At 34.0% G+C, this 27,635-nt stretch overlaps 2 protein-coding genes and 1 long non-coding RNA gene across 3 annotated transcripts in view; 1 reads left to right on the top strand and 2 right to left on the bottom strand.

The window, feature by feature from the left end:
- Positions 1-24,632, top strand: part of LOC143081612 (uncharacterized) — an 88,742-nt gene extending 64,110 nt beyond the window's left edge. The window contains exons 2-5 of the mRNA XM_076257394.1: positions 16,949-17,051; positions 20,719-20,864; positions 21,510-21,887; positions 23,211-24,632. Of these exons, the coding sequence (XP_076113509.1) occupies positions 16,949-17,051; positions 20,719-20,864; positions 21,510-21,887; positions 23,211-23,674 (1,091 nt within the window). The 3' untranslated portion in view covers positions 23,675-24,632. The remainder of the gene's footprint in view (positions 1-16,948; positions 17,052-20,718; positions 20,865-21,509; positions 21,888-23,210) is intronic.
- On the bottom strand, positions 4,047-9,707 carry LOC143082684 (uncharacterized). The gene is made up of 2 exons (XR_012980440.1): positions 4,336-9,707; positions 4,047-4,116 (listed from the first exon to the last, which is right to left on the bottom strand). It is a non-coding gene; the product is annotated as an uncharacterized LOC143082684 (long non-coding RNA).
- Positions 9,805-11,916, bottom strand: LOC143084070 (uncharacterized). The gene is made up of 3 exons (XM_076260487.1): positions 11,730-11,916; positions 10,916-11,510; positions 9,805-9,812 (listed from the first exon to the last, which is right to left on the bottom strand). Exons 2-3 carry the CDS (start codon positions 11,217-11,219, stop codon positions 9,805-9,807), a joined length of 312 nt encoding a protein of 103 aa, XP_076116602.1. The 5' UTR covers positions 11,220-11,510; positions 11,730-11,916.
- Positions 24,633-27,635: the final 3,003 nt, after the last annotated feature.

The following is a 27,635-nucleotide window of genomic DNA, read 5'->3' as shown; positions in this document are numbered from 1 at the left end:
ATCAAGTGGAAACAAGATCAATGCTAACATACGAGGAAATAATACAAAACAGATTAGACAGATTGTGATAAACTGTTCTCTGCTGTGACAATTATATTACTATTTAAGTCAACAACGAAAAGGAAAACTACTACTTTATAAACAAAGCAACGATCCGAATGTTTTAGAAAATGATGAAAGTAACTAGAAGAGAAATACAGAATTTGCTATAAATAGACCGTTTTCAAATTACTTACTTTTGACTACGGATTATATACGACAGGTTACCTTTGTTTTGGTTAGACATTTTAGTACTCGTTACAATTTGACGGGGAATGTTTTACTGTTTTCATATTATATTGTCGTGTATAAAATACATAAAACAGGCAACTTTCTCCCTCAATTGAACCGTTTGTACGCTTAATTTTACTTCTTTAAGTTGCACTTACTTAACCGAGAACCAATATGTCCTACCTCAGAAAATGTAATCTGTCGAAAACGTATATAAACATGATAAACTTTGTAGTAAAATGTCGGTAATACGAATACTATTCAAGACGCTATTATCAGTTTTAATAATTATATAAAAAGTTTGACTTAATCTTATTTAGATCGAAAAGATACTACACTTTATCGTGTGTAACATAAGTGCTTAACATCTATATTTTCTGTTAATGTTTCTTTTACTTGTCCAATAATTGACTTTCATTTGAAAGCACCGGTAGAAGAAACAGCAAGAAGCTTTGATGAGAAGAGTATTAAACAAAATAATTAAGAACTCCTACATGTACATACTTGAACTAGGAAAATATTCAAAGATCAGATTTTAACATGTTTAATGCTTTTACTACACCGACAAAGGAAGAACCAATGGGTTCACCCATTTGATTAACGTAACTATTACATAGAATAACGCATTTACAAGAGGATATCGAATTAAAAACAAAGAGAAAAATATAAGCATAATACAATATTGCAACATAGATATCAAATGAAAAGTTCAAACAAACAAAAATTAAGATCAGTAGATGCATTATATTTTACGTCAAGCGTCTGATGATTAATGGATAATATAATAAAAATGTCAGAGTAATGTTTCCATCAGATTTGCTATATTCTTGAGAAATGCACAATTTAGTGAGAGTTAAGCGGTGTAAAAAAAAATAGCCTCAATGATACGAGCTCTGATATTCCCTTATCCATGTGAGTGAGATCATCCCTTATTTTATGTACATGTACTAAGCCATCCAGTGCGAGTTGTTTTGCATGGATTGTATTTGGTATTTCCAACCTGAACATACTTCTTAAAACACTATGCGATGTTTTGAAATCATTCAATCCTTACTCATATCTCTATGTCCGTAACAAAATAAAGATATTATCCGTAATTTTATCCATGCAATGCATCACGGATTTGTTCGGTATTGGACATTAAACCCTTTTTTTGTTTGCTAGCCAAACCTCCTGCTTCAATGGCAATAATACACAAATATCGTTTAACGTCAAAACTAAGTGACAGTACAAACAACGCAAGAATACTCAGCACAGAGTAATAAATCAAACCCTTTCAATAAGAAGTGTATAAGTTTACAGCAACTTCCGGTTAAAATGAAAACATCAAATCCGATACCTCGTGCAGAAGATTTGTATTGCCGTCAGACGCACCGTATTTCATCATCATTTACGTTATCTTGTATTATCAACAATGGTATTAATTTTACGACATTGACATCAATTCCTGTAAATCACAATTACTTGTTCTACCAAATAAATAATATAAAAATCAAAACAATAGGACACCGGCCTCCGTAAAATCCCGTTATGTGATTTGCTACAAAATCATGTGTTTTCTTTACATCTTCTACACAGTTATTACTATTTTCAATAATAACATTAACGGTACTTTTTCTAATGTTTAAGGAGCAGTGTTTGCGGAAGACATTTTGTATGAATAGTTCTATTTGAGAAATCAAAGTAAACCTACCGTAATATTAGCAATGAACGATATTTTCTATCATTCTACTGTTGATCTTAAATTTTCAAACAAAATAAATGTTATTCAAGAACATGTGCGTGTATTTTGCACAGAAATTGGAATCAAACGCTTCAATTTGTTTTTAGCATTTACCTTAGTTTTTACGAAATCGTATCCCTTTGTTTCCCCTTGTCTATTTGAAAAAAAGTTCTTACTTTGTCGACATTATATTTTTATGCTGAGTATTAGCGCGGTCATTAAGATAAAATACAGCCCTTTTCATTGTTTTGTTTTAATTTGAAAACTATATCTATTGGGTGCTTTACGAGTTGTAACAATTTCTAATTCTGTTTATATACTTTGACCTTGTTCTTGGTGCCTTTATCGCTATTGCCTAATGGTATGCTCTTGACCAGTCAGCTTCTTTTGGGAGTGTATGTTACTGACATTGATACTGAATCAAATCTAAGTCAGGGAACGGAAGTCAGCGTTCGTACAATATAATCGTAAATAATTTTCTATTGACTGGTCACGTTCGTCAATATTTTTTTCACTGATGACAGTTGACATTAACCACCGACTAGTCACAATAATGTCTCTACAATGAATATCCCATGTCCATCTTGACTCCAGAAGTTGAAAATTATGGACATTCTATTGTCGAAACTGTCACTCTGATGATAATTAAAAGACTACTAGTAGTCTGTATATCTACTACGGTGACCCTTTGGATAAACCAATAATGATTTTTGATAATGATCGTCTTTGTATTGATGCATCTGGTAATTATTATGAACAGTTTCATGATGTTTTAATTATCACGTATGGTACTATAACCATTAACTCAGGAAAAAAGATGTTTCTGAATTTTTCATATGAAATGTATTTGGGAATAAACTGCTAAAAACCGTAAAATAAATGACAAAGTTTCATTATGTTTGCAAAACATTTTGAGAAAAAACTTAGTTAAGATAGAAAGATTTAAGTGAGAAGCGAACAAGAACAATTACGATTTAATCACTTCGTAACAAATGAAACAGGTACCAGAGCAATGTCAACGAGCGCATTGATATCCAAAAATATCCAAATAGGTTATCATGGTTATCCAGCGGATGTTATTTGTAATGTTATCTGTTACAAAGCGACAATATGATGAAAGCACCAAGCTGAAAAATTGAGCATTTGTTGTAAAATGAAGACGGTAACATAAGTTTTGATAATATCTGCAATTTGACTTAATCTAATTTAGATCAGAAAAAAAAATACTTCACTTCCTCTTCTATAACCTAAATGCTAAACATTTATATTTCTTGTTAATGTTCCTTCTACCTGTCCATTAATTGACCATCAATCGAATGCAACGGTAATAAAAACGACATAGAACTTTGAAGAGTAGAGGGTAAATTATACACATTATAAAACAGAATTTTACCATTCATTTAAGAATTTCTGCATTCTTAAACAGTAAACATTTCTCAAGTTTAGTTTCTTGTGTTACTAAAGGGTCAAGGATAAAACCCTTTGGTCTATTCATTTGAAATTAACCTTACTCATACATAAATTGTAAAAACGCATTTAAAAGAAAATAGTTGAAACCTTATAGAGAAAATATGAAAATGATACATTATCTTAGTTTATACATATATTTTGAATACAAAAAGTACAAATAAACAAAAAATAAAGATAATTAGATGTATCATCTCAGAACACGAGCGTCTGTTGATTAATTGGATGATAAATACTTGTGTCTGCATTTGTTTTCATCAGAATTGCTCTATTAGTACGACTATGCACAATCAAGTAAGAGTCTATATGTGTAATTATCGGTCGTCCAACTGTCTATATCAATCTGCTCAGCTCTTAATAAAACTCCATATCACGGCTTTGTGACGTCAAATACGTTGACCTGGCCTTAATAACTTTGACCCGGACATATCAGCGACGTCATAATGTTTGAACTGACGTTGAACTCATCTATCCCGTTGAACAAGAGATAAAGGATACATGTAAGTATGCTGAGCCTGACTCAGCTAGTATAACCATGTGATTGTATCGCAATCTCGGCAAATTACAAAGAATAACAACTTGTGTGTGAAGATTGTAGATTGTAATTCCACCAGAAATGATACAGGAGTTTTACAGAGTGTGTATTGTTTGGTAAACTGAAAGAAATAAAAATACAATATTTTACAATATGTACGAAAGAAATATATGAATGTTCAATGCAATAATAATATCAAGTCAAAAACGAAAGTAGAATTCTAAGGTCAATTCATAGAAATAAACAATTACAGTTCGTATTTGTTGAATAAACGTGGAATTCAAGTTAACGGAATTAACGGTATATATATTTAACAGTTTATAATCGATTTGAAACGTACTTGACGGTGATTTGTCACAATATCCACAGGAGCAGATTTGTCGTGGCATCCATTTGCAATAGACAGGTGAGGAAGAGAAAGTAAACGGTAGTGAAAATACGGATAAGTCCAGATTATTTCCGGAAAATATGAATGTCTGAAATTTCAATCCAATTGACTTTATAGTAAATATAGTTGCGTATGTGATCCAGAATACTCCCCGTCTGAAATCTACCTGATATCACTATTCCAGAAAGTATAATTCCAAAAATATATACATATAATTACACAGGTTTGTTCTCTATGAGAAGAATCATGTCCACGATAGGGCGTGTGTAGGTTGTGGCTTTTCCATTAACGATTACTCGCACTTCTGCTTTTCGGACATGTTCGTCTGAACTTTTAAAAGAGTTCACTATAATTCCAACGGGCCATTGGGTACGGCAAATGTTTTTGTCCTTTAGAAGAATGACGTCTCCTTCGATGAGATCACGGCGATCTTCGGTCCATTTTCGTCGTTGTTGTAGTAACGGCAGGTACTCCTTCCTCCAACGGGACCAGAAAACACTGGCTAGAGCCTGTACTCGTCTCCATTCGGCAAGACAGAGATCTCGTTTGTCAAATTCCCCAAGATGGTCTGAAGTAAAAATGTAGTCGGTTTTCTGCGTCAATAACATAGCCGGAGTTAATATTAACGGATTCTCTGGATCTGTTGATACCGGTACCAGAGGTCTAGAGTTCACTATTGCTGAAACTTCTGCCATTAGTGTGTTGAGCACGTCATGTGTTAGGCTTCTTCCGGCTGCGTTAAGAAGCATAGAATCAAGAATTCTCCTAGTGATACCAATCATTCTTTCCCAGGCTCCACCCATGTGGGACGAATGCGGCGGATTGAAGATCCAAGTTGTACCAGAATTATACAGAAAGTTATTGAAGGGTCCATCTTCAACGTTGATTGAGTCAATCTTTAAATCGTCGATTGCGCCGATAAAGTTCGTTCCACGGTCAGATCGGAAAATCTTGACTTGGCCTCTTATAGCGGTGAATCTCCTGACAGCGTTTATGAAGGCTGAAGAACTCATTTCCTCGATTAATTCGATGTGAATAGCTCTTGTCACTAAGCATGTGAATAAAATTGCCCAACGCTTTGAGTTAGCGTATCCACCACGTGTTTTACGTGAAACAATTGTCCAGGGTCCAAAGGTGTCTATTCCAACGTTAGTAAACGGAGGTGAAGGTTCAAGACGGTCCTCTGGCAAATCAGACATGATTTGATACTCGGTTTTTCCTCTGAGTTTGCGGCATGTCACACATTTGTGAATAATAGATGAGATCAAGCGTTTTGCTCCTACGATCCAAAATCCTGCGGATCGAATCGCTCCATCTGTGAAATGGCGACCTTGATGTTTTATCTTGTTGTGGTAGTGTCGAACTAATAATGTCGCTATATGATGGCGTCCAGGGACGACCAATGGTTTCTTTTCACGGAGGTTTAAGTCAGATTTGGCGATACGGCCTCCTACTCGTAATAGTCCTTGTTTGTCCAAAAACGGATTAAGGTTAGCTATCGGACTCCGCTTATGAATTTGTTCCTGACGTTTAATGCAATCTATTTCATCTCCGTAAACTTCATATTGAGCAGATATTAAGATGAAATTTTCGGCATTCGAAAAGCCTTCCAGAGAAGTCACTGGTGCTGTCTGTTTAGACCCGTGTAAACGGGAGAAACGTTCCAAAAAGGCTATTGCTCGCACAAGTGATGTCCAGTTGGAGAATCTGTTGAATCTATCAGTTCCGATACCTTTATGCTCAAGTGTGGCAAATGTTTTTGCAACATTAACAGTTGCACGTATTTCTCCATCTTCCTCTGGGTCTATTAGCTGATATATGTCCTCAGAATTCTTTTGCTCTGAGAAAAGAAGTTGTCTTGGTCCTAATAACCATTCGCTGCTATGAATTTCGTGGGCAGGTACGGACCTTGTTCCCGAGTCTGCGGGATTACGGTCAGTCGGTACATAATTCCATTGACTTGGAGAGCTAAATTTTCTTATTTTCTCTACTCGATTGGCGACATAGATAAAGAACCTTCTTGTCTCGTTACTGATGTAGCCTAGGACTACTTTACTGTCTGTGTAGAATTTTACGGTGTCTATATGTAAATCTAAATTGTCCATGATGGTCTGTGTTATCTCGACTGCTAATACTGCAGCAGATAGTTCAAGGCGTGGAATAGTATGACCACTTGTTGGTGCAACTTTAGCTTTCCCAAGAATGAAACCTATGTTTGGTTCACCACTACTGTCGGTCGTGCGTAGGTATGCAACAGCTGCTATGGCTTTTTCTGATGCATCAGAGAAGACATGTAACTCCTTTGTGGTGGTTTTGCTGAGATACGGCACGTAGGTACGTGGAATGCGCAATGTTTCGATAGCAATTAGAGTATCTCTCCAAGATTTCCACTCATCTGCTGTCTCATCAGTGAGAGGTTGGTCCCAATCGACGGTTTCTGATACTATTTTCCTTAATAGGAGTTTCCCTTGTATAATCACCGGAGCCAAAAATCCCAGAGGATCGTAGAGACTGTTTATCGTCGATAAAATTCCTCTCCGAGTGATCGGTTTGTTTTCTGATGATAATTGAAATAAGAAGTTATCAGTGTTTACGTCCCAGCTGAGACCAAGACTACGTTGTAGGGGTTTACTGTCGCATTCTAAGTCTAGATCTTTAAGATTTGAAGCCAAATCACTGGCATGAAATGCAGACATAACTTCCGCACAATTAGAGGCAAACTTGTGAAGTCGTAAGTTTCCATATTTTGCTAATGCTTGCTGTGTGTCCTTCATGAGCTTAACAGCTTCCTCTTTAGTAGGACATGATGTTAGACCGTCGTCGACATAGAAGTCTCTTGTAACAAAGCTAGTCACGTGACTGCCAAACTCTTGTTCTGATGCTTGAGCTGCTTTTCTGAGTCCAAGCGTAGCAACGGCAGGTGACGGACTATTTCCGAAAACATGAACTCTCATGCGGTATTCGACAAGGTTCTTCTGTAGGTCATTGTCTTTATGCCATAAAAATCTCAGATAATTACGGTGGTCTTTTCTGACAACAAAGCAGTGAAACATATGTTGAACGTCTGCAGTAACTGCGACCATTTCTTTCCTGAAACGCAGCAATACTCCCAAGAGATCATTGGTCAAGTCTGGACCTGTAAGCAGGACGCTGTTAAGTGAAACTCCGTTACATTTGGCGGAAGAATCAAACACACCTCTTATCTGATCGGGTTTCTTCGGATGGTAAACACCAAACAATGGCAAATACCAGCACTCCTCATGTTCGAGCAATGGTGGAGCGAGCTCTGCATGATTATTATCTAAGATTTTACTCATAAATGTAAGAAAATGTTCCCGCTTTACAGGGTTTCTATTCAGACTGGCGTCTAACATGTTCGCACGGTGAAGAGCCTGTGGTCTATTGCTTGGCAATGGCTGTCTTGGCACTCGGAACGGTAACGGTGCTACCCAACTTCCTTTCGAGTCTCTGACAAATTCGTTGTCCATCTGCTTCATGAACATTTTGTCCTCATATGACTGTCCAGGCTTATCATCGTCCCTTGTTTTTTCAAAGAGTGGCGATTGTAAATCTTTCGTTACAGGGTCTGTGTAATTTTCCCGGATGTCAAACTTGCTTGTGCATGGTTGAAAAGTTGAAGGTTGTCCTGTAGGTAAAATGTTGGTTATTTTAACATTTAACTCAAAAGGAACATGCTGCTTGTTAATGCAGGTTTCTCCTATCACTACCCAACCAAGTTTCAATTGTTGTGCATATGGAGTTCTGGGTGGTCCTATGCGCTGGTCGAGGACATGGTGTGCCTCTATAAGGTCTCTGCCAATTAAGAGAAGAATTTGCCAATTTTTCTCTATAGGTGGAATGCTACCCCTAAGTTCTTTTAAATGAGGGTGATGCATTGTTACTTCAGGAGTAGGTATTTCGTCCCTATTATTTGGAATATGATCACATTCAATCAGTACAGGAAGGTCAAACTTGTCATTACAGTTGATTGATTCCATGATGAAACCTCTTCCTCTTTTCCCGGAGGTGACTACTTTGCCGGAGCATGTTGATAAAGTATAGTTCTCCGGTTTATCTTTGACGTCGAAAAGATTAAAGAATTCGGGCGATGCTAGTGACCGGTTGCTTTGGTCATCAATGATGGCGTACATGCGAATAACTTTGTCCTGGTTATCTTTGTGATAAACATTCACAGGCAGTATTTTAGCACAAGATTTCCCGCTATATGTATCTTTGCAGATCTCAGTACAAGTAGAGTTAACTGAGGTTGCCTTAGTTTCAGCCGATTCTATAGGCTCCCCGCCGTAGGCTTGCTTAGGCGGGCTAGATTGAGAACTTGCAGGTTGCTGTGGTCTAGTGATGTGAAGTGCGGTAGTGTGTTGTTTACTTCCACATTCTTTACAACTTATGCGTGCATTGCATTCCCGGCTCCTGTGTGTGGTAGAATCACAACACTTGTAACAAACATTGTTTTCTTTTAAAAGACCTTTGCGCTCCTCTATTGACTTGGCTCGGAACGCTCTACATTCATTTAAGGAATGCTTTGTATTGTGCAGAATACAAAGACCTTGTTTGCTGGCTTCACCAGATTGCTGCTCAACTGCTGTTTTATGAGCACCAACTTTAGTCTTAGGGTAAGACGTAGACCTTGGCGCAGCACCTTTTGTATTTGGTGTGACTTTTGACCCAAAGATGAACCCAGGATCGTTCTTTGTTTTGCTTATTTCCCTGATGAAGGCAGAGAATTCTGTGAAAGGTGGAAAGGCAACTTCATATTTAGACTTGTATCTTGTAGCCCTCGTTGTCCACTTTTCTTGGAGTCCGTACGGTAATTTTTCAACAATTGGATTTATCCCGGACGAAGAGTCAAAGTATGCTAGCAAACATCCCAGCTTGGGATTTTCCTTGTGATATTCTATTTCTGATAGAATGTCAGACAGTTCGTAGAGACGTGCGTTGTCCTTATTCGTCAATGTAGGGAATTTGGCAAGTTTACTCATGAGAGAGGCTTCCAACATTTCTGGAGCACCATACCGCTCGTCAAGCCTCTTCCATAGTCTCTGTATACCTATTGAAGGATTATTGGCGTTCGACGCTCTTATGCTAATGGCGTGTTTAGCAGACTCTGGACCGAGCCACTTGATCAGTAAATCGATCTGTTCTGAGTCAGAGACTTGTAACTCATCAGTCACGTTCTTGAAGCTTGCTTTCCAAGTATGAAAGGATTCTGCCCGATCGTTAAAGCTTGTTAATCGGGAGAAAAGCAGGTCCTTGCGTAAGAGGAATCTAGTTATCTCTGATGTAAGGTTGATTTGTTGCTGGTGTGCAACAGAGATCTCTTCTATTACGTCTTGTTTTTTGTGCGAAACAGGGATCTCTTCTATAACGTCTTGTTTTGTGCGTAAGACAGGGATCGCTTCTTTAACACCCTGTTTTTGGTGTTCAGTAGTGCTCTCATCTGAAAGACCTAGTTTTTGCATGCCGGTTACTAATCCCAGATCTGGGATAAAGGTAACTTCCGGTGACTTATTATCGAAAGGCAAGACGGCAGATGTCTGTGACAGCAAGTTCGATGCCACGGATGGCACGAACGCTGGTGCTTCGTGACTCAGCTCGATCTTAACAGGAATTTGTTTTTTCTTTTGAGGTCCTGTTACTTCCTTAACAACAGTTGATACAGGAAGTTTATTGACGAAATCTTGCACACGCTGGAGCGGGTCTTCCTTTTCGTCAGGGAGATCGCTATACGCTTGGCTATCATCGTATTCCAGGATACGAGCCTCGGCTTCTGCGGCTGCAGCTTCTCTTTGTGCTTCAAGAAGATTAAATTTGGCTTTAAGCTCGGCCTTTTCCCGGCTTACTCGTGCGGCTTCTTGTTGCATTTGAGCCTTCCTGCGCATAGCTTCTTGTTCTAATTGCGTTTTTCTGTGAGCGGCCTCTTGTTCTAATTGCACTTTTCTGTGAGCGGCCTCTTGTTCTAATTGCACTTTTCTGTGAGCAGCCTCCTGTTCTAGCTGAACTGTTCTCTGTGCGGCCTCATGTTTACGTTGAGCGACTTCTTGCTCCATTTCTGCCTGTTTACGACTGGCTTCCTGTTCCATTTCAGCCTTTTTGTGTGCTGCTTCCTGTTCCATTTCAGCTTTTTTGCGTGCTGCTTCCTGTTCCATTTCATTTTGTCTGAACAGGGCTTGTTCTTCTAACATTGCTTCCTGTTGTAGGATAAGGGCATGTTTTTCGACAAATGCTATCTTAGACTTTGCAGCCTCTGCCTTGGCTCGCTTTCTCCGTGCCAGGCTTGACATGTCTGACACGTTAGAGCTACCGCTGTGAGAGGTTTTCTTACCCCTTGAGGTCTTTGTTTTAGTGGATTTGGCCTTTGTTAGAGCGAGGCGATGCTCGTGTAGTTTTTCCATAACTAGCTCCACTTTGGACAGACGTAAATCCAAAGAGAGTTTACATGCATCAATTTCTTTTTGACTCTCCAATGTTCGGGTCCTTTTCAGAAAGTCTAAGTATTCATCTGTGAGCCTACGATAATTATTATAGGCTTTAACAAGTTTGTCCTGGACTGTTAGGAGTTGCTGGAGATCGTTAGGAGGCGTTGTTACTTCCAATAACTGGGATTCAATGTCTGCCCAGAGAGCCTCTAGTTCCTGACAGAACTTGTCACGTTTTTCAGTGAAAGCCTCTTGTCCTTTTTCCGTGAGGTCACGTACTCGCCTAGCCTCGGGAGTTTCATCTGACTGTGATGTATTAGACGGATTTTCTAATAGTTCAGGGACATCTCCTTCTTGGGGCTGAATCTCTTCTTGTTGTTCTACATGACTGGGATCCATGTTGACTCAACGTTGTTGGGTTGCTGTCGAGTTCACACAAGATATGTAGTCCACTGTCAGTGTAAAGGTATGTACGTATGTACGTTGCTACGTTGTCGTTCCTTGTCTGGATATGTAAAGACAGGTTGTCGTCAATTTACTATGCTGAGCCTGACTCAGCTAGTATAACCATGTGATTGTATCGCAATCTCGGCAAATTACAAAGAATAACAACTTGTGTGTGAAGATTGTAGATTGTAATTCCACCAGAAATGATACAGGAGTTTTACAGAGTGTGTATTGTTTGGTAAACTGAAAGAAATAAAAATACAATATTTTACAATATGTACGAAAGAAATATATGAATGTTCAATGCAATAATAATATCAAGTCAAAAACGAAAGTAGAATTCTAAGGTCAATTCATAGAAATAAACAATTACAGTTCGTATTTGTTGAATAAACGTGGAATTCAAGTTAACGGAATTAACGGTATATATATTTAACAGTTTATAATCGATTTGAAACGTACTTGACGGTGATTTGTCACAATATCCACAGGAGCAGATTTGTCGTGGCATCCATTTGCAATAGACAGGTGAGGAAGAGAAAGTAAACGGTAGTGAAAATACGGATAAGTCCAGATTATTTCCGGAAAATATGAATGTCTGAAATTTCAATCCAATTGACTTTATAGTAAATATAGTTGCGTATGTGATCCAGAATAGTAAGTCTGTTTCGAATCTAGACTTATGTTTAGAAATTGGCGATGAGGGTCGTTTAAAAACGAATTATGCGACAAAAGAGATGATTTAAGCATCCTAAATGTTAATTTCTATTTCTATGTATAACATTCCATCAGCGCATAAATTCGGAGTATTTTTCTCTTAATTGAAACGATATTCCCGGGCAAGTATTTCCTATCATGATTTACTTGATAGAGAGTTGCTGCTCATAATGAAGCTATTAAACCAAGAGTTCCAAATGGTTAAGTTGAAATCATCCCTTCGTAAACTTGACTGACGCCATCACGAGTTGGTTGATTGTAATTAAATAACCGTTTCACAGATAATATGGGATATGTTTCGTATGTCGTAGCTACAATCCCCTTCTCTTTTCGCGAATGTGACTTCCGAATCAGATTATTTACTGGGTTTATAATAACATGAGCAACTTGACGCGGAGCACCAGAGATCACCCCCAGTTTTTGGTGTGGTTCGTGTTGCTTAGTCTTTAGTTTTCTATGTGATGTCTTGTGTACTTTTATTGGTCTGTTTGTCTTTTCGTTTTTTGACCATGGCGTTGTCAGTTTATATTCGATTTATCATTTTGAATGTCCTTCTGGTATCTTTCGCCACTAATTTATTCATCAGGATCGCTAGAGATTTATAAAAAAATGAATAAAATAACAACCATTTAAGATTAACCATATCATGGAGCTTTTAAACGTCGGTATCAACTGTCACCTTAGTTGGCTAGAGATTTTTTTAAGATAAAAAAGATTGCAAAATGACCAATAATCAAAAGAAAATATAAGCATACATGGTATTGTTTTGTATGTATGAATTAAATTGTATGGAATTTGAGATCTTATTGTTTCTTTATTAAGACTTATCAACCCAGATTGGTTTAGTATTGAATTTGTACCCAAACGCGTATAACATGAACATTAAAACATCTATACTTGTACGTCTGTATTTTTGATGAATTAAGTGCACGACTTTTATTTCATATATTTAACAACTTTTTGTTCGTATACTTTTTACGGAACTAATTATGGGTTTATTTGTTCAACTAATCTATCGGGAATGTACGTTATAAATGAAGTGTTACTAAATAATCCCATTTCAGTCTATCTTCATGTTTCAATTTGACGTTAAAGAGCTCTGTGACGCAGAAGTCTGGGAAGATAAAATAAATATACTAGTTTGAATTAGGGACTTGAACGTATCACGAACATGTTAAGATAGACATGAGAAATTGAATCGGACAAAAAAAAAAAAAGGAATCGTTCGAAAGAAGAAACATTTGGTTAAAATTTTCATATGGTATAGGTTGTTTGTCATGCAGTAGTTTTGAAACATTGGTCTGACTAATCGAACAAAATAAAGAATCCAAGATTATTTAAAGGACTGTTGTTTCATACTTTCATTTGAATACCTTCATTTAGACCTTTACCCCTGTAACTTACAGATTCTAGCAGTCAAACATTTACATTACATTTTTTAACGGCATGCTATTGAATCAAATGTTCGGAGGGGAAAATACAAAGGCTTCTCTTCATTTGCCGTATCTGTATGCTTACAATATATAAGGTAAATTCTTAAAATTTTGAATTAAGGATCTAAGATATAAAACAAAAATATGTGTGTGCTAGTTGTTCGTTAAACGATTCGTTATGAATTAAATTTGCTGGTTTGCTATCAATAGCCTTTTATAGGTTAAATTCTAGATTCGAATTGTGTTAAGATCTATATATAAAGCAGACGTCCTAAAAGTCTGGTCTATTCTTAATTGTATCTTTCGGTCAATGAAGCTCTTGTTTGGTTAATGACGACAAACTTAGTAACATTTAAAGGGCATTGGAAAGCAAGGCAATGTTGATAAATGTCTCCATACCTAATGACATCATTGATTAACTTAAATGTTAGTCTCATATATCTTAGAGCGGGTGACTGTTCTTTTTCTTAAATGTACATACAGATTTTATTTAACTACTTTCAATTTCATGTACATGTATCATGTGTATTGTTGGACTGAATTATAGAAAATTATAGATGCAGCTAACAGGTAAGTTTAATCACATCTCATGCTATGGACGATCTGTTTTTTATCTGACATCAAATTTTCTGTCTTACATACTATGTCAATAAAGTGACGGGAAAATGAATATTTGTTGTGACTGAATCACAATCAAAGACAAATTACCCTAAGTAAATCAAATAGAATATATTCCTCTGTTTTTATTAATTGATTTTTCCTAGTCTCGCTTATTTTTTCTGTTTACATGTCATCGCTCTTATGGTTTGGTCCTATACGGGGGCTCGCGGGTATAAATCATTTTTTGTTTTCTAATATAGGATTGATTTCGCTGTATTGTTTTACAAATGGACTTTATCATACACTTTTTAGAAAAATGAAATAAAACAATGGGGTCACCGTTCATTTAAGCTCACAATTTTCTTCTGAAAGAAGCATACATTTTTGTGAATGTTCTTTTTTTCTGTTGAACTAATAGGAGAAATAGAGGTAATATTGAAATAAAAAAAAAAAACAATTAAATGAAAGAAATCGCTTAAATTTTACAATTTTTTAGCTTATGTACAGCTTATTTGAAAACAATAATAAAAAAATGTAGGTCACCGATGAGTTAAAAAAAGATATTTCAATTTTAATGCCAACAAAATGACATTTTTGCACCAAAGGGAGATAATTTGGAGCTTTTTCAATGATATAAACATTTTAAAAGTCATCTGGGGCCAAACAGAATCGTTTTGTTTGTTGATTTTTGTACCATATCATAAAGTAATAACTAATAGTGTAATAAATAAAATTTATAATGAAAAAAAAAAAAACAAATGTTTTTCGCTGAATTTGTTGTACCCTCTAGCCTTCTTAACGTTGAATCTAGTCTTCTTTAACTTCCTCGAAGGAATTCGAGATTCATTTAGATCAAGGATTCTTAAGGTGGTATGGGAGTCTAAAATAAAAATGATAGAATTTGTTCATACTTTGCCAAAACGTAGTATCTATTGATATATGTTGAAAAATGTTATAAAAATGATAGGTCACCGCGCATTTTCTCAAGCTACAGGGCGTGACAAAATAACACATTTTGTATGGATTATACAGGAAAAAACACAATTTTGTGATTAGAAACTAAACAAAATGATAGAATTGTTAAATACTCAATCAAAAGATAGCTTTCAGACAATGCTTTGAGAATATCAAAAGAAAAGATAGGGTCACCGTACGTTTTTTCCAGCTAAAATACAAAATAGGAAAATTCCATGTAGAATCCTTCAGAAAATGCACTGTTTTAGAGTTACCTCCCCTTAAAATGCCAATTTAATTTATTTTTAAGAGCAATAAAAATAAAATCACCATTTGCAAAAATATCAATATTTATAAGTTATATTCTTATAAATTGATTCTTTGAAATGAAATTTGCATTCCTGCATCAAATTTTGCAAACTTGATAGAAAATCTGGACCTTTGGTTCTCTGTTTTTTACAATCCAAGATGGAGGAAGACACCCATACCACCTTAAGTCAATTCAGACAATATGTCCTTTAAACATTTTTTTATTCTATTATTAATGATCATTAATGTATATTGAAATAATAGAAACATTTTAATACATTTATGTAAATAAATGATATACCGTATCAGATTTGATAACGCAAAATATATATCAATTATATGATAATGATATTAGAAGAGATGAAAAGAAAAGAGTACTACAATTAAAACTTTTCGGTTAAAAACAGTGACTTTCGCATTGTTGAAGGTCAACGCAGTAGTCAATAATTACGTTATTTAGCCATTTTTTTTGTATATGTACCCGGAAAAGCACTTTTTATTTTCAAATTTCTTATAAGTACAATTATAATGTTGGAAGGCAAATGTTTTCTCTGTTTCTTCTAAATAATATTTAAAAATGTGTATTATCAATATACATGTAGGCACGAAAGATATTTCCGACACAAAATGATTTAGTATTCGATTGATGAATATCTTTTTATCTTGTATTGAACAACATATTTTTTCGATCATATATGATAAACGCCAACGTAGAACAAGAATATAAATATTAATTTCTCTGAGGAGTAGTTTGACACAAGTCGGTGTCGTCAGTATGGATAAATGTTTGGAAGCAGCAGAGGGATTCAATTGACGAATTCAATATAGGTCATGTAAACAGTACATTCTTCCGCTTTGTGTTTATTCTACTAAAGTCTCCCGCTTTACCAACTGAGCTTTCACGGGTGATGGCAAGAAAACATTTTTGTATAGTCTAAAACATTGTTATATAAAGTATGCAATTTTCAAAAGGAACCCCAAAACAATTGTACCAAATGAGGCAGTTACGTACATGTGTGTATCACTAGAATACTCATGTAGATCAACTGCCTACTTTTGATTCCTGTTTGAGCTTTATATAATCAGCAATTATTTTGAATATTTTTTAGTTAAGCATATTGAAGCTTTTGGTTTAATATAGACTATTCACACTTTTCGATAAGTATCCTTTATTAGAGGGCATTCATAAAAAATATTAATCCATTACAACTTTTACTATGATTGTAATAGGTAAAGTATGTACATGAAGTATTGTTATGTGTTGGCTATTATATGAATTTGGTGAATCGTGATATTCTGGTGTAAACAAAGCAATAATACGTTCATTAAAAGTATATATTGAAATTGTATTAGTGTTTCATTCTACTCTTAATGTCTGTATGTGATCCACAGTCTGGAAATGATATATAGCATATAAAGCACAGTAATAAAACCGTGCGGAAAAATTTGCTAAAGTGCTGAAATTTGGTTATGACTGGGGATCATACAATGGTATTCATCTTTAACCATGAATGGTGTAAGACACGGTTTGATAAACGTCAACATATTGTTATATTGTACTTCAAGTTTAAAAAGAAAGCAATGTTATAGTATCAAATTATATTGGAAAGTAACATACAGTAATTTCGTTACCATATGATAAACAATGAAATTCAATATATATTTCAGAAACCTGGATGTTTGGTGATGTTTCTTGTCAAATCCATGCGATTGTATGTTACGTCTTGTTATCCAGTATTGCCTGGTTGACATCTCTGGCAGCGATTGAAAGGTAATCATTCTTTTTCCAGCTTAAAAAGTGAACGTTTGTTTTCATCATATATGTTTATGATAAAAAGAGGATTTTATTTTTGATATTTTTATAAAAAAAAAAACATCGCCATACTGGATATGCAATAGATTAAGACTAATACATATTTGAACAATAGAATGACGAGTTTCAATTCTATTTGTTTTATATTTTTTCATTATCTTTATTTTTCGTTTTTGTTTTACGCTTCTCGATCTTCTTATGCTTGTTTTAAATAAATTTGATTGTACAAGTAATGTTTCACAATTGTTGTGCTATATTATGATTGTGACGTTTAATTCTTACTGTTTTAAAAAATCACTTTAAATCTTTATGTATTAGTACTATTAGCTGAAGGTTAATTGTCATTCTTGTTTGTGTTTGTAGGGTAATTTACTTAGTTTGACATTCATAGAGGTCTTAATATGTTAAAGGTTTAACTTCTGAAATACAATACAATGATTTGCATTTATTACTGTTTCGCAAGTTAGCAGTTTTCTAAATACATAAATAATCCGTTATGGGCATAGTGAATATCATTAGCTAGCATTCGAGAATACATTAACTCATTTAACTTCCGACGAATGTGGACATTAAACGTTCATGTTGGGTTTGATGTCAATAAAAACGTTATCGTGGAGTTAAGTGTTTTTGTTGTCCCTAAATAATTATCGCAAATTCTATTTCTTACTATTTGTTATTCCACTGAGCGATAACGATATAATCACTGTGGGTGCTATCAAAAGCTAGTTCATTTTAACATTGTTTATGTGTTGTTCCTAAGTCTATCACATCTCCAATTATGGCACACTTCTATAGACCTGGTTAAACTTCGTAATTGATCGTGCTTTTGACTTAAGGACCACTGTTATGTCCGTATACAGACGAGGCGCCTGTATATTTCAAATACATTTGTTCCATACAACTTCTTGTCGACTTTTCGTCTTAGTTGTTATCACCAATCGGCAAGTCAACGCTTTGTATCTACATGCAATATTCTTGAATTGGGCAGTTCTTGTAATATATTTGTTTTGTAGTTTAATTCGAGTGCCATGGATGGATCAAGTTGTATTTGCAGGCTTGCACTGCTCTTCAACTTCCTATTTTGTGTTTTGCTTCGGACGCCATTGGTGTGTCTTATAAAGACAAAACAAACGCATGACGTATCTAATTGTAAAACTGGTTCCTCTAATGAGTTTAAAAAAATAATGAATGGGTTTTGCAATTTTTTGGTGATCTAGAGATTTAAAGTTTATAATCGTATGCATATCGGTTAAGACTGTTAGTTCAGTTCACCATCAGAAGTAGTAAGGTATGGGGGAGTGGTTTTGTTTCCGCATGACTATTTATTTCAATCATTGAGAGGAAAAAATATTAATTTTTGAAGCAACGCTACAGTATTATCTATTTTCATTTTTCAATATTTTGTGAGTCAGGATAATTATTTTTAAACTGCCATAGTATATCTTCAATTTGTTGAGGCTGCAATGTCGGGACACGTTTTTCTAATTTCTTTAATATAACTCGCCCACCCAACCCTGAGAACATTAAATTTCGTGTCCTTAAGTAATGTGTTATTTGAAAGTAAACTTACATAATTGGTGTTGGTCTGCGTATAGTACAGTTTATACGCAATCCCTAAATAATAACTGTGAACTAGTTTTGTTTCTAACACTGATCTAGACAATAGTGATATTCAAACAATATATCAGACACCCTACAGTAAAAGAATCAACCTAGTTAGAAATGAATGACAGCTCGCACACTCGTTTATGACAGCTCACATGGTGTGTTCTGACAACCCACATCATTGTACTATTGTCGATATAAGATTCATCATTTCTCCTTGATTTGTAATGTTTCATTGCATTGCAGGGTAATTTCAATACATCTTCTTTGATATAGTGTCATTTTAGAATAATTGTTCATGTGAAAGATTAATAGTCTATACATTCGATTATTATCTAATCTTAATTGCCGATACATTATGTCTTTGATAAATATCCGATTTAGTATATTGTTGTCATATTTTTGAAAATGTAACTAATCATTTAATGTTGAAAGATAGCTTTAATGTGAAATGGATTTTGTTTATAATTTATTATAACAACAAATTGCGAAAGCAACATTGCATATTAATGACAGATTATGGACGATTTTGGGTCTTGAAAGGATTTTGCGTTTTATCTCATTACCTGTCCATTTTAACCAAAGATTGTAAACAGTTATCTAAGAAAAAACATAATTTAGATTTCAATCCCCCATATAATTTTATCTTTCAATGTATTCCGTAAATCCCATTTCCTAAGATTAAAATGTGTTTCGCTGGTAATTTGTTTTGGCAATTACAAAAAACACCATATAGTACAAAATTGTATTGTCTAACATGCTATTAAATAGCATTCTAATTTCATATCAATTTATGTGAAAAGAAAATATTGTTCAAAGAATGCTATTTAAATTAAATAACACAATATTTCGGCAATATTTAGATTGATAAAACAAAGTATCAGTTGACATTGGCAAAACATTTTAACTTAACAGGACAAAATGGTAGTTCAACTCTCTTTTAATTGACAGATATCAAGCGTCCATCAGATAGCTTTTAGTAAAAAATTCGGATAACATCGAATCTTATTTAGAGTTCTTTTTATGATTTCTTGTGTTATTCAACTTTCTTTTTGTATATTTCCTAGTGTTTTAATTTCCCAGCTATATGAAACATAATGTACCCCAAGATATGAAGACGAAGTGGTCATTCTAAAAGCTTTTAAGATGACTAATCATCTTGTGCTTGTTATTATATATCACTTACGAAACAATTTTGTTGCATTCATATATATAGTGTAGTTGAGAACTAGTTTTTTATTTGTTTATACCTTATTATTTTCTTGTGCATTGCAATGAAAGTGCATATGTATGATCAAAAGATTTTAGACTACGATTGCAATGTAAAACTGGCGGGAATGATCTTTTCTCTGAATTAAGTACAAAGGCGGCGTATTTAGAGTTTATAGGATATGAAAACATTGTATACAAATCCTAGATATTTAAGATTTTAAAAGAAAAACCAGAAAGGAATCCAGAATATTTACAAATGTGTGTCCAGTACATTGTGTAGGTTAAATGACATTTACAAGATAATTATGTATGTAGTCTTTATTTACTAACCATAAATTGCTAAGAAAACGCATCAAAGGATTATCAATACAAAGCTTCAGAGACAAATATACAGTGTCAAAATTAGTTACAGAAAATATATCATCGATTCAGAAAACTCTGCTAAAAGACTTTAGTAGAGGATCCTATTTAACCTCGATTGAACAGGGTTAAACAAGCTTTCTTATAATGTTTTTTATTCGGAGTTAAAATGAAACCAGTTCGAAATATTCCATCTAGTGCAGTTTTGTTTATCCTTTATTTCTATGAGGCTCGATGAAAAATTCCAGATTAACTAATTTTCTCAAATCAACCGATGGTTAACAAAAAATAAATTCTGAATTTCTGAATAAACTATAAACTTAGTCAAATCAAAGAGAATAAGTGTTTTTACAGCACACAGTCTTGTTACCTGTTATTAATGGAATAACATTAGTATGAATCCCGCCTTAGTAATTATAATTTTTTCATATACGACATTTAATTTCAGGTTATACAAATGTTTATCATCTGGAAGTTACTCGATGACGTTTTCTGAAATCAATACACGCATCCTGATATTTGGAATGTATATGACAGCTTTCTTTCTGTGCACGGGTCCTATGTATGGATGGGGAGAGTATTCACAATTTAAAGGTACCAGTGTCCCCGTAAATTTGAACTCGGATAGAAATGTATATAGCAATACCTATATAAGTGATGATATATTTTGGTATTTATTTAGACTAATGAATGAACATATTCCTTTGTAAATTACATGTTAGAAGAGCTTTTTATCATGATAGTTTTCTTTCTTGCTTTTGTCATAGTCTTGTCTCAATCTCGATAGTTACTGCTCTTCAACTCTATACTTGTTTGGCTTTTTAACTATTTTAATCTGAACGTCACTGATGAGTCTTATGTAGACGAAACGCGTGTCTGGCGTATTAAATTACAAGCCTGGAACCTTTGTTAACTATCCAAACAACTGAACACAATATTTTTCGTTGACCAAATATCCTTTGTGGTGAATTAAAAACTTTTACTGTTTACACCTTTATGGTTCTGTTTAGAAACTTACCTGACTTTTAATGTGGGAAAACGTAATTTATGATTTACTTCAAATCGTGTTCTAAAATAGCTTTATTGTTCCTTATCTTAATTCCCACCTATCTTAAAAAAAAACAATCCGAAAGCATTTATGTCTTTGGTTTTGCAACTTCAATATAATCAATTTCATACATATCTTTGTGTACATTTTTCGTCCAAACATGATAATTCACTTCAAGTTTTTATTTTTAGGATTATTGATGATAAAAGTGAGATTACTTTCACGTCATACACCAGAGTCAACAGATTTGTGTAATACCACTTTAACCAAAACAGATGCTGAAACTATTCAATATTTTGGACAATTGATTACATCAAGCTTGCAAGAAAAATGGAATATGTACATCCGTTCAATGAATACTAAATGTGATATCCATTTCACAGTGAGGATTCGAGATGTTACTTCATTAACAGTATTACTAGAAGATGTTGAGTCTCAACAAACAGGCAATATTCTATATGACCTAATTACTCATCTGAACAATAACGTTACAGAGAGATATACACCTGAGATTATTGTGGATAGAAGCAATATGCATAATTATAAAAATGTTCTTCTACCATTTCAAAGTATGTAAAAAAATGTTAACTTTATATATAAATCCAACATGTCACTTTGAACAAGTACACAAACAGAAACGAATTTAATGAATTTGAATACATGTATGTGCACAAACAAAAGGACGATGAGAGTTCTCTGTCGTCAGTTCCATATACTTTTTATAAAAGAAGCTGTTTTTTTTTCTCAGTTTTGTTTTGAGAAATTTTGTCGGACTACTAGTTTTGAAAATATAGAATTAACTATGACTATAGCAATCTCATAAAACAGATTATGCTATTTGACATTATTGGTTTCCATCGTTAATGGTTTACATGTAGACCCGTTCTTTGATTTAAATGAACATTGAGGCATCCATCCTTTTCTTTAAGTTATTATGGTCACTTATTTATATGTGTGTAAATAATCGTATGCCTACATAACAACAAGAATGATAACTACATAAATATACAGAAAACATGAAGACATTATTGCACATAATTAACGAAGGGAGAGGGAGAAAGATATGAAAAAAGTGGAAATAAAAAAATCCATAAGCCGAAATTGCACAGACAGTATTACAATACGCCACTTAGCATTACATAGAAAAAAATGATATAGGCATATTGAACCAACTATACTCCGGGAGCAGGGATTTTTAGAGCTAACCTAACTATGGTTTTTGGTTCTTGAATGTTATAAATTGACATGAAATTAAAGGACAAACAGATCCTGATAAACTTACTTCATACTTCAACATACAAACCAAAAGATTACACATAACGTGTGCATTATACTTTTCAAAGCAATGTGGGGTGACATGACCAAACGATTCCTAATATTATGGTAACTCTTTGTAAATAATAAAAATATGTAGTTAATCCTCTTCATTTGAAATAGAGATTAAAATTGAGAATGGAAATGTAGAATGTGTCGAAGAGACAACAACTGACCAAAGAGCCGAAAACAGTCCGATGCCACCATTTGGTCTTCAATGCATCGAGATAATCCCACACCCGGAGATGGTCCTCATCTGTAGGCCCCTGAATAAAATCGTGTACTAGCTCACCGAAAATGGACGCCACACTAAACTCCAAACCATATAAATAAACTAAAATAAAAAAGACATATAAAACTAACAAAGGCCAGAGGCTCCTTCCTTGAGACTGGCGCCAAAAAAAAAAAAAAAAAATAATTGTTCACGATTTTCGATCACGAGTGTATTATTGAAATAATTTCTTCCATCACCGTTGTGTTTTCACACCGAGTAAACTCATTTTTGTCCACACATTGTGTGGTGTTGTTTAACTTTTTTCTTTCTATAATTAAGAAATAATATATTCGATTTGTTTCAGGTCTTGGAGTTTGTACTTTGGATTTTTCTTCAGTCAATGATTATAAAAAATCAGCTACATATTACATATTCGGAACAACCCTTATTTTACCATTTGCTGTAACCGCAGCCTGTGGATTAGTTGTGCTTATGAACCACTATTCCGGTTCATTACCTGATAACATTGTTAACTTTAAGATAATATATTTTGGAAGTCTGTTAAGTTTCATATGCTGTTTTCCTTACTATGTTATCAATTTTATGAATGGATCTGGACATTTCATTCCTAGACATGCCAATTTTGTCTCCACTTTTTTCTTTTATAATTCTTCTTTGTGTTTAACTATTCCGTACCTACTATATAGGCGACCGAAGTGTAGGAAATCAACAAAATCTACGAAAAATGCACATTCCTATTCAAACAGCAATGGAATACAAGAAGATATCCAGGTGGAACAAGAATATTCTAAAGTTGATTACGTGTGATTTAAGTTGTTTAGATCGACAGATTCTCTGCTTTTCAGCAAACAAAACATTTTGGATTATTTGTGACCTTAAGCTCACAAAGTGAAGACGGCATTCAGAATCAACAAAGTCCATTGGTTGTCTAAAATTTTCAGCTGATAAAATAAAACATGAAAATAATTGGTTGTTATTTCAGTGCAGATATTTCAGCAGATTGCCCTGATGAAGAACACTTACAGTTACGAAAGCACGAAAAAAGTGAAATATCATACTTCTGTTATTTGTCTTCATGTTTTCATTTTGAAATTGTCATTGTAGGTGACCATCCTATTGGCTTTTTGGATAGTCAATTTATAACATTTTAAAGATAACTTTCAATATTATTGATTGATTCTAAAATTGAATATTTATGTATGATGCACTCAAGTTGTTTACACAATGGTTATATCACCTATTGAACGTAGAACCCTTCAACTTTCAACAATTATTTGATTTTGTTATTTTAAAAATATTTCCTATAATAGACATTGTGGGCAGCTAACCCTTTTTATTTCTATTTTGAAAAATACATTTTTTTCATGGCAAACTAAGGGTAGACATCCTGTTGGGAATATGCATTTTGTAAAGATTGCAGCTTTGAATTGGGGGGGGGGGGGGCGCTTTTGTGTATAAAAAAAAGAATACCTCTCAATATGTAGCACAGTCAAGCTATACAATAGTTGTTTTCATCAAAAGTTAATATCCCTCAACCATCTCGAATCTCGAACATTGGACATCCGGGTAAGTAATGTCTTGTCTACATGATAATAGTAAATATTAAGTTTTGATGAAGACGATAATTGTATATGACTATGAAACAGAATATTTCCTTATCTGTTTGATAGCGAGTACAAAGACTTTTATATTGAGTATTAAAAATAATTTATAATTTTATTTCTTGAAAGATATTGTTTTTTTTTATTAAATGAGATTACCTTTACTCTTGCTCTTACATTCCGACATATTTATTCAATGTTTCATAATATTCTATATAAATGTAGGTTTATACAACTACTTTGTCAAAAGATATTTTTCAGATGTACCTTTCTTGCCTTTTTGATTCCAACTTGTAACCTTTCTTCAAATACAATCTGTTACATCAAACAAACAAACGTTCTATTTACAAACAGTTTGCATGATTGGTTTTGGAGAGCTGCGACAAATAATTAATCATACAAGTGTTTTTTTTTTATAATTATACAGTTGTTTGTTAATACGAAAAACAATTTGTTACTACATTGATCGTTGAATCAAAATAGAAAATTGCGAACTGTGAACAGACAGGTTGATCAATATGTCAGTTATACAATAAACAATATTTTTATGGCCCCTCAACGAAGTTGTCGGTGCCATATAGTTTTACCCTTGTCCGTAATTCCGTAATTCGGTAATTCCGTAATTCCGTCATTCCGTCATTCCGCAACAAACCACTATACGGAGTTTTTTTTTTCTAAACGCCTTCAGATATTGGGCTGATATTTGGTATGTGAGTTAACCATGATGAGTTACAGATCAAGTTTAAATTTTGTTCCGATCCGCTAATTTTTTGCTGAAATTACGGCCCTTGGACTTTGATAAATTGTTGAAAATCACAGTTACAAGGAATTTTTTCTAAACGGTTACAGATATTGGGCTGATTTTTGGTATGTGAGCTAACCATGATGAGTTACAGATCAAGTTTAAGTGTTGTTCCGCTCCGCTAATTTTTGCCACAATTAAGGGCTTACAACTTTGAACATTTTGCCAATATTAAGAGTTTACAACTTTGAAAATTGTTGAAAATCACAGTGATATGGACTTTTTTTTCTATACACCCTCAGATTTTGAGCTGATTTTTGATATGTGAGACTATTTGTGTCCATATGTGTTATTGAAATAGCTGATATTTCAACCTTTTTGAGACGGGGACATTCGTGTTGCTTTGACACATCTAGTTTTAACATTAATGTAATTTAAAATTAGGCTAGAAGATAGAAAACTACCCAAATATCATATGTAAAAGCTCTGAACAGCGATTTCTTTTTTTTCAGGCGAGTGAGTCGCAATGGATACTGCTAAGTTCAAATTAACATTTCACACAATGATTTTTTTCCCTTAAAAGTAAAATCACAAAAATAGTGAATCCGAGGAAAATTCAAAAAGGAAAATCAAAAGCTTATAAACATCAGACGAATGGATAACATCTGTTATATTGCCGACTTGGAACAGGCATTTTCTTATGCAGAAAATGGTGGATTGAACCTGGTTTTACAGCTAGCTTAAACTATCATTTGTATGACAGTCGCATCAAATTCCATGATATTGACAACAATGTGTGAACATGTTCCGGACCATATGAGTATTTGGACCATACGCGTATGGTCATGACCATATGCGTATACTCATATGGTCCGACCATACGCGTATGGTCGGACCATATGAGTATATATACTGGTTTGGTTATTAACGGGCCGGACCATATGAGTATTTGGACCATATAGGTATTTTTTCAAATATTAATAAACTTTATCTAAAAAAAAACAATGATGTTTACATGAAAATGTAGTAATTTTATAATTCAAAGGCTATATATAAATCAAATATTGATGCCGCAGTTAGTATCCATCACGAATTGTATTCTTAAATTTACGCTTAGCATGAGGATGGCATTTACTTCCACACGGTAGATCTACCATTACTTTTTTCTGTATTTGCACGTCTTGATTGTGCACGCTCCTTTGCAGTTACACAATTTGCATTCCAGCGAACAGCTAGCCTTCTTTTCAGCTGCGTGCAGTGATACCGAGGTCTCGGGAGATTCCATAACAGTCATTAAGAAATTATGGAAATATCTACCTAAGTCGACATATTGCCATGCACTCGTAACAACAAGTCGGTAATGACTATATGTATAACATGAGTTTACTATAGTGACTAATGAGTAAAATTAAATGCACGAACCTGCTTATTTTTTTTTATTTTTTATTAGAATAATAAAATGACCTTTGATATCTTCTTTTTAATGACGTGACAACTACAAGGGTTATCCCTTATGAAGAGTTAGGTGTTACCTGTAAACTTGCTAATTACCCCGACCATATGAGTATATATCCATATGGTCATGACCATACGCGTATGGTCCAAATACTCATATGGTCCGGAACAAACACAACAAACAGACATAATAGGTAAAAAAAAAATACAACAGTCAACATTGTGTTATAGTCTTACTGGCTATAAAAACCAAAAAACCAATGAAAGACAAGAATACAAAAATCTACAATAGTACAATAACATAATGAACGGATGTAGTACAGATCCACGTCATATGTTTCAAAAAAACATTAAAAGGCATAATAAAGACAAAGAACATTAATAAAAATGATAGAAAAGAATGCAAAAATTATCATATAACAATACCACAATGACGGGATATATATATTTATATATATATATATATACCAATACCAAATTGTTTATTATAGTGACATGTATTTTATATCAATATACAATATTTCAATAAGCAGTTGTAATTACATGTATCAACATCCGGACCTGTGGACCTATAAGTCACTTTAAACATTTATACATAAAAAAATTATAATCATTTAACAGCGGACAAAATTAGAATTCATGTTTGATTGTTCCTATACAAAAAGTGTTTTCTCTTATTAAATGCATTGTTCAAAACATTTAACAGTTTTTCTTTGTATAAGTTAAGAGTCACGTTATATGTAGCAAAGAAACACTAAAAGGCATTCAGACAAATAACATAAGCAAAAATAAAAAAACAAGATTTAAAAAAATATAGGACAATAACACAATGGCGGGATAAATAAGTACAGAGTAACGTCAAATGGGTATCACCTAAAACAGACTAAATATAAAACTAATATTAAAGAAAACAAAAATAAAATTATAATATAACACGTTAGTAAGAGCAATGTAATATGGCATTGGAACT

The sequence above is a fragment of the Mytilus galloprovincialis genome, chromosome 7 (assembly GCF_965363235.1).
Source record: "Mytilus galloprovincialis chromosome 7, xbMytGall1.hap1.1, whole genome shotgun sequence".
NCBI classification, from domain to species: Eukaryota; Metazoa; Mollusca; class Bivalvia; order Mytilida; family Mytilidae; genus Mytilus; species Mytilus galloprovincialis.
This window is presented reverse-complemented; position numbering and strand designations above follow the sequence as displayed.

Excerpts from the sequence above, each read along its gene's own strand:
- LOC143084070 (XM_076260487.1), bottom strand. The coding sequence starts at position 11,219 with ATGGATCCCAGTCATGTAGAACAACAAGAAGAGATTCAGCCCCAAGAA.